At 41.6% G+C, this 12,753-nt stretch overlaps 1 protein-coding gene across 4 annotated transcripts in view; it reads right to left on the reverse strand.

Moving 5' to 3' along the window:
* FNDC3B (fibronectin type III domain containing 3B) overlaps positions 1-12,753 on the reverse strand; it is a 396,089-nt gene that overhangs the window by 9,183 nt on the left and 374,153 nt on the right. For all 4 annotated transcript variants that reach the window (XM_089508835.1, XM_089508837.1, XM_089508834.1 and 1 more), the window contains one exon: positions 11,991-12,118. In XM_089508835.1, the coding sequence (XP_089364961.1) occupies positions 11,991-12,118 (128 nt within the window). The remainder of the gene's footprint in view (positions 1-11,990; positions 12,119-12,753) is intronic.

Raw genomic sequence — 12,753 nt, forward strand, 5'->3', positions numbered from 1 at the left:
CAGCCCTAAAGGCTATCAGAGTGGCTTACAATTGTTATTTTTAATCAGACAATTCACTGCCCTCAGGCTTACAATCTAAAAGACACGACACAAAAGGAGAAGGGAATGGTGGTGGGGAAGGGGATCAGCTCCAGTGGTTCTTCTCTTCCTCTGAGGCCTGGACCAAGGCAGATGGACTGAAGGGAGGGCTTTTCTTCTTCAGGCTAACATTAGTGGAGCTGGGCCTGCTTGTACACTCCCTCACAGGCCGCAGGATGACAGTTATCATGGAGGGAGGGCTCTCTATCTTCAGGCTAGCCCTGGTGGAGCTGGGCCTGCCTGTTCATTCCCTCACAGGCCGAAGTCAGGACAAGAGACTTTCACACTCTCCAGATATTTTGGATTTCAGTATCCAGAATCTCTTACCATTGGCTATCCTGGGTAGAGATGAAGGCTCAAGCAAGTAGAGTATAAGCAATTCCTCATGTTTCCCCTTATTCTTCAGCAAAACATGTCTCGAATGAACATGGAACATTTGCGCACCAACTCTGGAAATTCTACCAGAGGGGAATTGCCTTGTTATTCCTGCCATCAACTTTTCTGTCTCATTACACAATGTTGTCAGGAAGGAAACTAACAGTGATAGCGAGGGCTGCTGTGCAATTATGTTGACATATAAAACAAGCCATAGATAATTAACTGCACTGATATGAATTTTAACCAATTAATTAACCATCCATTTTGATGTATTAGTTTATTTAAATGAAACACATCTTGGACTAAATCTGAATAGGCAATCAAAATACAAAAATGGAAAATGTAGGCTGGAAAATGGAATTAGTCTTTCAGTATTGTGCAGTTTTTGGTAATGTGCCATTACAGGAGTTACAGAACTGAAGGGCTTGCTATTATTGTTCCCATTGTGCAGGTGGGGAACTGAGGCTTAAAGAGAGTGATTTCCTCAATGGCATGCAGTGGGTTTCATGTATGAATGATGTTTTAAAACACAGGTTTTTCTGCTCTGTATCCAGCTCCACTGTATATCTCTAGTATGCTGCAGACACCCAGCTCTATCTCTCCTATACAACTGAAGCCAAGGCTTAATCCAAGAGACTGAAATTTAGTCCAGGAGATTGAAGCTTAATCCAGAAGACTGAAGTTTAATCCAGGCAAGATGGAAATGTTACTGCTCAGTAAGAATACCAACCTGGGATCACAGCCTTTTCTAGATAAGGTTGCTCTCCCTCTGAAAGATCAGGCTTGTATCTTGAGAGTACTCTTGGACCCAGCACTGCTTCTGGAAAACCAAGTTCCTGTGGTGGCCAGGAACACATTTACTCAGCTTCAGCTCATGCACCAGCTGCACCCTTTCTTGAGGAAGTCAGATCTGGCCACAGTGGTTCATGCCCTAGTTACCTTTTGATTAGACTATTGTAAAGTGTTTGGAAGCTGCAGCTAGCACAAAATGCAGCAATCACACTGGTGTCAGGTCTGACAATGAAAAATGGTCCAAAGAGGGGATGGAAAGGGAAGACTTCCCAACCCAAATAATTTGGAGCAACAAGTACATATCCAATTGTCACGACTTAGGGTATCATGGTCAAACAGAAAAATCACTAGGCTTAGAAAATCTAGGAAACTTAATTTTTAGAACTGTTACTTTGCTGGATTGCAACTTCAAGTTCCAGAATCTTCTAGCCAGTAGAGCCGATGTCTGGTGCCTTACTGTTTCTGTGCATTCATTATGTGCATACTAGAGACATAATCCATACATACACACCTCGGTAATTTAATACCTGCAGTCATGGACTTTGAAGCTGAACTCTGAAAATGACAACATGGGACAATTTTAACATAACAGGAGGCCAAAGAGAAACAATTAGGATAAAATAGAGAGAGATGCCAGAAAATAGGGATTATCATTTCTGAACAGATGGCTGGAGAGCTGTCTCTTAATAACAACTAAATTATGTACTCGCAAAAAAAAAAAAAAAGCCATTTCCATGGGCCAGCTGTTAATTTCCAAGAAACAGGTAAATAATTCCAAAGAACATATATGTCCCTAAATCTCAAGGAACTTTCCAAAGCTAAATTTGCTCCACCTGTGACAGAAGAGCCAACTACACCTGCAACTTTTGAAAGAATGATGTATATATGAAATTTACAAGTGGATTTATATTTGAATATTTGGTCTGCTTTTATAGAAACTTATGACTAATGTGATTATTCTTTCTCCTTTTCTGTTTTTATTTTCCTCCTTTTGTTACACTAGAATGTTATTGTGTGTAACAAAAATCCCTTGTGAATATAAATAAATTATTGGAAAAAAGAAAAATAGTACTGCTCCATCTTAATGACTGCTACAGAGATGTATTACACAACTATGAACTCAAGAACTTTATAATTTTCACAGCAACAGCACTATATTAAAGGGACATTTCCTCAAAATCTCTATGACAGTGAAGAGATGTTTAACAAATGCACAGGGCAGCAAACCAGAGATGGCCAGATCAATAGTGGCCTTCAGCCCAGCCAAAAGAATACACATGCAGCATACACTCAATAAAAAAGCACAAATTACACTCCTAACAATCTACAGTAGAAAGGAAGTGTATTATATAACAGTTCCCAAGAAGGAAATGTAATTGTCCTGCTCAGGTTGTGGTTGACCGAGAGACGTTTAGGGGCTTGCAACTTTCAAAAGATACTTAGCTACAGTGACACTAATTTCTCTGCCTAGCTAAGTGCAAGATTGCACTGTAAGGCTTCTAAGTCCAGTTGTCAGGCTTAGTTTCTCATCTGTGTGCACTGGTTGCACCTCAGGTTACCAGCCAAGAAAGCAATATGAAAAAATCTGAAAAACCACTCTCCATTTCTTGTACTATTTCTATCTATCTATCTATCTATCTATCTATCTATCTATCTATCTATCTATCTATCTATCTATTTTTATGTTTATTTATATCCTGGCTTCCTCCCAGTACAGGGACTCAAGCCTGCTAACAAATTTAAAACAGTCTATGTTAAAACAGTATAAAACATAAAAAATACAATTAAACAATTAAAACACTGCTTTATTAAACAAAAAACCCAGCATTCATATCAATATGTGAAGGCTTGATGGCATAAAAACATTGTTATCTGTCATCAAAAATAAAGTAAAGATGGAGCCATCCTGGCCTCTCTTGGGAGGGAGTTTCAGAGTTTGGAAGCAGTCACAGAGAAAGCCCTCTCTTGATCTCACTAAATCTACCTGAGAGGGTGGTGGAACAGAAAGAAGAGCCTCTCCCAATGATCTCAATACTCTGGAGGGCTTGCACAGGGAGATATGGTCCTTCAAATAGCCTGGACCTAAGCCTTATAGGGCTTTATAGGTCAAAACCAGCACTCTGAATTGTGCCCAGAAATGGACTGTTATTATTATTAACCTTTATTTATAAAGCGCTGTAAATTTATACAGCACTGTATATACAATCTTTTTAATTGGACGGTTCCCTGCCCTCAGGCTTACAATCTAAAAAGACACGACACAAAGGGAGTGGTGGTGGGGAAGGGGCCTCTCTAGTAGGATAATACATAGAAAATACATAGCAATACAGGAAATGATTCAATAAAATAGACAACAAAAGAACATCAAATAGCAAGTGACAATTATGCAATGCCTGGGAACGCTGCCCTGAACAGGATGGTCTTCAACTCCGTTTTGAAGCTGGTTAAAGAAATGGGGCAGCGAGTGAAAAGGGGCGAATCTGAGATGGGGCAGAGGAAATCCTGGGCTGGGACAGCAGACTTTGACTACCAGAACAGAGGGCCCGAGTGGGAAGGTGAGGAGAAATAAGGTCTGATAAGTAAGGAGGGGCCAGCCCATGGAGGGCTTTAAATGTCGACAGCAGGAGCTTATACTGAATGCGGAAAGGGAGGGGGAGCCAGTGAAGGGATGCCAACACAGGAGAGATGTGGTCAGAGCGGTGGGCGGATGTGATAATGCGTGCAGCTGAATGCTGGACAGAAATTAAAGGACGGAGGTGAGAAAGAGGAAGCCCAGCCAGGAGGATGTTACAGTAATCAAGTCGTGAGATCACTAGGGCATGGACCAGGATCTTGGCAGTAGAGAAGGAGAGATATGGTCGGACTTTGGCAATATTGTACAAAAAGAATCTACAAGCCTTGGCTGTGGTCTGGATCTGAGGGATACACGACAGAGAAGAGTCAAAGATAAAACCAAGACTGCGGGCTTGCTGGACTGGTTGAATAGAAATGTTGTCCACAGAGACAGAAAAGGAGTGTTGAAGGGTGGGCTTAGGAGGAAAGACAAGAAGCTCCGTCTTGGGCATGTTGAGCTTCAAACGCCGATGGCGCATCCACTGCGAGACAGCTGTGAGACAAGACGAGACTTGCTGTTCAAGCCTTGGAGAAAGGTCAAGGGTGGAAAGATACAACTGGGTGTCATCGGCATACAGATGGTAGGAAAAACCAAAATAGCTAATGAGTTTACCTAAGGACAGTGTGTAGAGAGAAAACAGAAGGGGACCCAGAACAGAGCCCTGGGGAACTCCAACAGATAAGGGAACAGGGGACGAAGTCTGACCACCTGCAACCACTGCAAAAGATCTGTCTGACAAATAAGATCTAAACCAGTCGAGAACAGAGTCTGGCAGCCAATGCAACTGTTGCAACAAGGGAGTTGTAGCCAGCATCCGTTAACAGCCTGGCTGCAGCTCTTTGGACCAGCTGAAGTTTCTGAGCACTTTTCAAAGCCAGCCTCATGTAGAGCACATTATAGGAATTCAAACGGGATATAACCAAGGCATGTTCCAGCGTGGCCAGATCTGACTTTCCATAAAGGGGCACAGTTTACCACTACCATTTCTCCCTCTTTGCCTTTATTAAGCCATTTTTTAATTTGTCTCTTTATTAAGCCATTGTTTCTTTGTTTTCTCTGCCTCTCCAAATATCACAATGAATGTCCTCTATTTGTCCTTGTTACACTAATGTTAGCATACTCTTGAAATTTTCTAATATGATGGTGTTTTCTAATATTGCAACTATGTGAGATTTTTTTTTTTAAGCTAAGAAGCTGCATCTAAAAATTCTGGAAACATCATAATCAATAACACCAACAAAATAACAACAAAAACAATAACAGCATGATTATGTTTCAATTACTACCCTACAACAGTCTGTTCATTATGTCTACTTGGCCAGGCTGGAACTGGGAAAAGGCAGAAATAAGTGGAGTAACTTCTTCAAATAAGATCATATTTGGTATTTGACAGGAAAGTCAGGAGCCAGCCTGGCGTAGTGGTTTTTGTGTAGGACTATCACTCTGGGGACCAGGGTGTGAATCCTAGTTTGGCCATTGAAATCCACTGGGTGACCTTGGGCAAGTCACACACTCTTAGCCTCAAGAGGATGGCAATGGCAAACTTTCTCTAAAGAAACCTGCCCAGAAAACCCCATTATAGGTTCACCTTAGAGTCACCATAAGTCAGAAATGACTTGAAGGTACACAACAACAACAACAACAACAGGGAAAGTTCCTTTGTGTTACCATTCCAACAGGAGTGTGCTCTTTAGTAGTTGCATCAACATAAAGATATAGTATATGTATAAAATTTATTTGCTAGAGAAAGACCTTCCATTTTACTTTTCCAATGAACACAGAACAAAATAGCAATACCTTCTGCAGCAAGACTAAAATGTACTTGGGCAGTTATCCAATGAGTTACTATTGTAATGGTGCATTGTTCATAAGAGGAGGAGAAGGTGGGGGGGGGGGGAGGAGACAATAGAATTTTTATAAATTTGGTTTATATACAAGATAAGGATAGACAATTTAATCAACACTGAGAACTGTATAGAATATATGCAATTGTGATAAAAAAGATCTAGCTAATCTCCATAATTTTATTTCCAGCACTCATCATTTGCATAATGTTGGTGTGAACTTGTTGAATGCCAGGCCCACAGCTGGAGATCATGTTGCACTCCTTCTGAGAAGCTATTTGTATAATTTGCACAATGAGAATAGAACAGACAGAGTAAAGGCAAACTGAGGAGATCTCAAAATTATGCTTAGAAAGAATCAATAACACTAATTTTCTCCCAATAGCATCCCATTTGTTTTCTTATCTGTGCCATCTCCGATATGAAACCAGTAACATAAAGGTCAAAGTTGGTACAAAATTTTAAGAACAGCAAAGTATGTTTCATAGCACGCATACTGCTATGAAAACAAAAGTACTGGAGCAATGTCGGAGAAGAAAGTATGGCGTTTTAATAGTTCAACTTGAACAGTGAAAAATTAGCTGAGAAAGGTATTTATGGCGGGATACAGACCGCCCCTTTGGGGCGGCCTGCACCCGCACCTTTCCCCGAAGGATTGGGGCCTCAGCTGCCACAGCAGCAGCCCCAGAGGCCCTGATCCACCACTTTTCCTGGCCTCGGGGAAGTGGTAGAATGTCATTTCCCCGCAGCCTGGAAAGGGGTGTCCTTGGAGCTTCATGCCCCAAGGACACCCCGACAGCAGCGGGGAAAGGGAGAAAGGGGCCGCTCGGCCCCTTTCTCTTTGTATTGCTGGCGCAGCTGTTTAAAGGCCGTGCCAGTGAAATGGAGCTCCTTCTGGTGCCGCTGAAAGGGCACCATAAGCGCCCTCCAGCAGCTCCAGGACGTCACATCTGCGCTGTGTTGTTTGGCTGTAGCGCGACCGTGATGTCGTAATGGCGGTGCCCATGTAGAAAGGGCGTCACCATTACAACGTACTAGGGTTGTGGGGCGTCTGGAAAGGATGCCCCGAGGCAACCCTAGTATGTATCCAGGCCAGCGCTTTGCACCGGTCTGGATACCGCCCATATAACAATGTATCTCACCATCATCATCTCTTCAGTGTCTGGGACCACAAAGAATATCCCTCTGTTTATGAACTGGAATAAGATTTTTCACATCCTTTCCTGTATGTTTTCCAGACTTATATCCTGTTTCAATTTTTTACCGTTTGCCCACAACTCTGGAGGGAGGTACTTGTCTCCAAATTTCCCATTTTGAAAAAAGTAATATTAGAAAAAGTATTAAGTGAGGTATTCAAATATCTTCAACTTTTTGAAGAATGTGTCCAAGTGGGAAGTTAAACAGTTTGCTCTTCCACAATTCTTTGGCTCCCAAAACAATTTGCAAGGTCTCATGTTAAAAGGTGTCTTATGTTAAAAGGTGGTCAAATGACCACAGACAAGGTATAGAAGTGTGCTTTGTAGAAAAATGAATATCAATCTTACCGAAAAAAAGACACAGTAAGAGTTAAATGAAAATACACTAGTCCTGCACATGTGAGTAACCTATTCCAATTAACACACACACTTATGGAATGCTTACAGAATGCCAAGATGTCTCCAAAGCTGTACATCTATCTTGAATCTTTGCATACCTTCTAGAGCAGGAGGTAGAGTGCATTGAGCCAACTGAGGAACCACAGTTGTCTCTTTCTCCTTGCAAAATGTACAGTTTTCCTCAGGGAGTCAAGTACAGAAGTAAACAGATTTTCTTATTTCAAGTTTGATCTGGATAAGAATCAAAGGGGAGGGAAACAACAAGGATGTTACGGTGGGAGTCTGCTACAGAACCCCAAGTCAGACTGAGGAATTGGATGAAATCTTTCTAGAACAGATGACCACACACTCAGAAAAGAGAGATGTAGTAGTGATGGGCGACTTCAACTACCCTGATATTTGCTGGAAGTCAAACTCAGCCAAATCCACAAGGTCTAGCAAATTCCTCACTTGCCTGGAAGACTATTTCATGGTCCAAAAGGTGGAAGAGGCAACAAGGGGGTCAGCTATTTTGGATCTGATCCTAAACAACAAGGATGACTTGGTTAATGGGGTGCAAGTGGTGGGATCATTAGGTGGAAGTGACCATGTTCTTCTGGAGTTTGTTATACAGTGGAAAGGAGAAGCCAGGCAGAGTCGAACATGCATTCTAGACTTTAGGAGAGCGGATTTCAGTAAACTTAGAGAAGTATTGAGGGTGATCCTGTGGTCAGAAATACTAAAAGGGAAGGGAATTCAGGCCGGATGGGAGTTTCTCAAAAGACAGATACTGAAGGCACAATTTCAAACAGTTCCAGTGAGAAAGAAAAATGGGAGGTGTCTCAAGAAACCAGGATGGATGACTAAGGAACTTTAAACCGAGCTGAGTTTGAAACGGAACATGTATAAGAAATGGAAAAAGGGGGAAATCACAAAAAAGGAATTCAAAGAAATAGCAGGCATGTGTAGGGGTAAAGTCAGAAAAGCTAAAGCGCAGAATGAACTCAGGCTTGCTAGAGAGGTTAAGAACAACAAAAAGGGCTTTTTTGGATATGTCCGCAGCAAAAGGAAGAAGATTGAAATGGTAGGGCCACTGCGTGGAGAAGATGGCAAAATGGTAACAGAAGACAGAGAAAAGGCAGAATTACTCAACACTTTCTTTGCCTCAGTCTTCTCAGAAAAGGCAAAGGGTGCTCAACCTGAGGATAATGGAGCAGAGGACAGAATAGGGGAATTTCAGCACAGAATAACTAAAGAGATAGTAGAAGAATACCTTATTAATCTAAATGAATTAAGTCTCCAGGACCAGATGAACTACATCCAAGGGTACTAAAAGAACTGGCAAATGTAATATCGGAGCCATTGGCAATAATCTTTGAAAACTCCTGGAAAACAGGAAAAATCCCAGCAGACTGGAGGAGGGCAAACGTTGTCCCCATCTTCAAAAAGGGGAAAAAAGAGGATCCCAACAATTATCATCCAGTTAGTCTGACATCAATACCAGGAAAGATTCTGGAGCAGATCATTAAAAAGAGAGTCTGTGAACATCTAGAAAGCAATGCCATAATCACAAAAAGTCAACATGGGTTTCAGAGAAACAAGTCATGCCAGAGAAATCTGATCTCTTTCTTTGATAAAATTACCAGCTTGGTAGATGAAGGGAATGCTGTGGATATAGTATTTCTTGATTTCAGTAAGACCTTTGACAAGGTTTCCCATGATATTCTTGCAAACAAGCTTGTAAAATGTGGGCTAGACAAAGGAACTGTTAAATGGATCTGTAATTGGTTGACTGGCCGAACCCAAATGGTGCTCAACAATGGCACTTTTTCATCCTGGAGAGCAGTGACCAGTGGGGTCCCACAGGGCTCTGTCCTGGGCCCAGTGTTATTCAACATCTTTATCAATGACCTGGATGACAGAATTGGGAGCATACTTATCAAATTTGCAGATGACACCAAATTAGGAGGAGTAGCTAATACTCCAGAGGACAGGATCAACATTCAAAATGATCTGAATAGACTAGAAAGCTGGGCCAAAGCTAACAAAATGAAATTCAACACAGAGAAATGTAAGGTACTGCACTTAGGGCAGAAAAATGAAATGCACAGATATCGGATGGGAGACACATGGCTGAATGAAAGTACATGTGAAAGGGATCTAGGAGTCCAAGTAGATGATAAGTTGAACATGAGTTGTCAGTGCGATGCGGCAGCTAAAAAGGCCAATGCAATTTTAGGCTGCATCAATAAAAGTACAGTGTCTAGATCAAGAGAAGTAATTGTGCCATTGTATTCTGCTCTGGTCAGGCCCCACCTGGAATATTGTGTCCAGTTCTGGGCACCACAATTTAAAAAGGATGCTGAGAAACTGGAGCGTGTCCAAAGGAGGGCGACTAAAATGGTGAAGGGTCTGGAAAGCATGTCCTATGAGGAGTGACTCAGGGAGCTGGGGATGTTTAGCCTGGAGAAAAGAAGGTTAAGAGGTGATATGATAGCCCTGTTTAAATATTTGAAGGGATGTCATGTTGAGGAGGGAGCAAGCTTGTTTTCTGCTGCTCCAGAGAACAGGACCCGGAACAATGGATGCAAGCTACAGGAAAAGAGATTCCACCTCAACATTAGGAAGAACTTCCTGACAGTAAGGGCTGTTCAACAGTGGAACACACTCCCTCGGAGTGTAGTGGATTCTCCTTCCTTGGAGGTCTTTAAGCAGAGGCTGGATGGCCATCTGTTGGGGATGCTTTGATTTGGATTTCCTGCATGGCAGGGGGTTGGACTGGATGGCCCGTGCGGTCTCTTCCAACTCTATGATTCTATGATTCTTTGATTCTAAGTGAAAGCCAGCTCTGCAGAGTGCTGATGAGCTGGCTCTTGTGGTAAGCACAAACCCAGTTCTTTTCTTCCTTTGTGGCAATATTCTTTTTTAATAAAATGGGCTGGATTTTTAAAAGCCCCTCAACAAACTTGCCAAATGTCTATTTTTTAAAGACAAAGCCAAAAGCTTGGCCAAAATACTGGTGGGAAATGAAGACAGAGTGTAACACACAAAAGGAAAGATATTCAGTTTAGATATTCTTCACTGCATTATGAAAATTTGTAATGCTGCTGGAAGAAATGGATTCACTCCATTTCTAGTTGATTTGCTCAGGGGTAGGTTATTACTTTTTCTGGCATTGTCCCTGTGGGAGTAACTTCCTCCATCATGAATTAGTAACATTTTAACAGTACATTTCCTGCTCTGGGTTTTCCCAAATTGGACCCTCTTCTCTGAAGTGTCTTCTCTAAGCCAGTGGAAGCTGCAGTCTCATCTTTGTCCCAAGAACTGTCTTCTCCCCCCCCCCCAAGTTTCCTTCCTTCTTCCTTAAAAAAGAACCCCCCACTCTCTCTTTCTTTGAATTAAAATGGCAATCTGTGCAGCCCATGCCCAGATACTTCAAAATACTACAAATGCTCTGACAAGCATCTGGAAGTACACTGAACTCTATTCAGAGTATTGTGGAGTTACAGCATCAGTATGCTTCTGTACTACTATTGTAGGGCATTCCACTGTATAGTTCTTGGAAATTACACCATTACTCAGAGAGATACACTTCTAGGGTTCCCTGGAGTTATGGTGCTAAAGCAGTAACTCCAGGGTGCTCTAACATATAGCTTTATGCCCTCATGGAAAAAGTATCACTAGTTTTTTCTCAGAGGTTTGGTAGAGTTTGCAGCTTTTTGAAGAGACTCTCTCTCTCTCTCTCTCTCTTTCTCTCTCTCTCTCTCTGTGTGTGTGTGTGTGTGTGTGTGTGTGTGTGTGTGTGTGTGTGTGATGAGAGTGTTGTCTTTTGGGGTTAAAGCAGGACTGAGAATTGCATTGCCCTCCAGATATTCTTGGACTCCTAGCATTCCTTACTATTTACAACAGCTGCTAGGAGTTGCAGTTCTGCAACATTTGGAGGACTGATCAATCACTCCCTGTGGTTTAAATAAAAAGAGGGGAAAAGGATACTCCATTTAAAGAAATAATAATAAAACGGTGTGTGTCTCAATTGTAGAGGCAGGGAAAAAGCATGTACTGAAAAAGCAGGTATTTTCCCTAGAAGGTATTGTGTTTAACAGCTGATAAAAGTAAAGGTAATTTGTAAAAAGAAGCCTCCTTTTAACCATCCATTAAGAAGCCAAGCCCTTCCTCCAGTCCATCTGCCTTGGTCCAGGCCTTGGAGGTAGAGAAGAACTGCTGGACCTGATCCCATTCCCCACCACCACTCCCTTCTCCTTTTGTGTCGTGTCTTCTTAGATTGTAAGCCCGAGGGCAGGGAACCGTCTAACTAAAAGATTGTATGTACAGCGCTGTGTAAATTTACAGCGCTATATAAATGAAGGTTAATAATAATAATAATAATAATAATAATTGTAATTCATTACTTTCAAGCTGTGGATGAAAATCATCATCGGTGTTTGAACTAAGAATGTAGTATAGTAGAAAAATATTGGATTAGCTCTGTCTAGAAAATATGTCGGAACATACTCATGCCAGGATTACTGCAGTCAACAAATTTTTTTTCTGGAATACAATAACTGTTCTGAATACAACTTATTTTTTAAATTCTTTTGAACTTCCCAGGTAAGTTACAGAATTTAGAATGATATACAGAACTCCTTCTTTTTAAACGAAACATATAATAAGGAAATAAGGTACTTTGTGTATATAGCACTCTCTTCCTACCTGTTTGTACTCAGACTCTCTTCCAACCAGTATCTGTAGAATGTAACTGACTGGATCTCCCTTCATGGGGAGTACCGCCTCCCATGCAATTTCACAGGCATTTCCTTCCAACGGTCTTACTCGAGGTGCTAAAATAAAGATTTTCACAAATTAATAGATGCATCCGAAAGGAATCATTGCAGCAAAATATTAATAATTTTCTTATTTTTAATTTTTTAAAAGAAATTGTTAACCTATTTGATTCAATTACTTCAATTTTTTTGGCCTATAAATAAATGAGATCAGTACCAAAGACAGTAAGAATTTACCTATCACGCTGGAAACTTATCTGTGCAAATATGAGGACTTAACTAAGGAAATGCCACCAGGGCAGTCTGAAGGCTTGCTGCTGCTTGAGGCAAAGGACAACCCCACCCCCCACACATACACCTTCAGCCTATTACTAGCTATTGATTCTTTCTTAGAATCATAGAATCATAGAATCGTAGAGTTGGAAGAGACCGCAAGGGCCATCCAGTCCAACGCCCTGCCATGCAGGAAATCCAAATCAAAGCATCCCTGACAGATGGCCATCCAGCCTCTGTTTAAAGACCTCCAAGGAAGGAGACTATATCACCCTCCGAGGGAGTGCATTCCACTGTCGAACAGCCCTTACTGTCAGGAAGTTCCTCCTAATGTTGAGGTGGAATCTCTTTTCCTGTAGCTTGCATCCATTGTTCCGGGTCCTGTTCTCTGGAGCAGCAGAAAACAAGCTTGCTCCCTC

Source organism: Sceloporus occidentalis, unplaced genomic scaffold (genome assembly GCF_023333645.1).
Source record: "Sceloporus occidentalis isolate IW3139 unplaced genomic scaffold, rSceOcc1.0.p SCAF_2, whole genome shotgun sequence".
Lineage (NCBI taxonomy): Eukaryota > Metazoa > Chordata > Lepidosauria > Squamata > Phrynosomatidae > Sceloporus > Sceloporus occidentalis.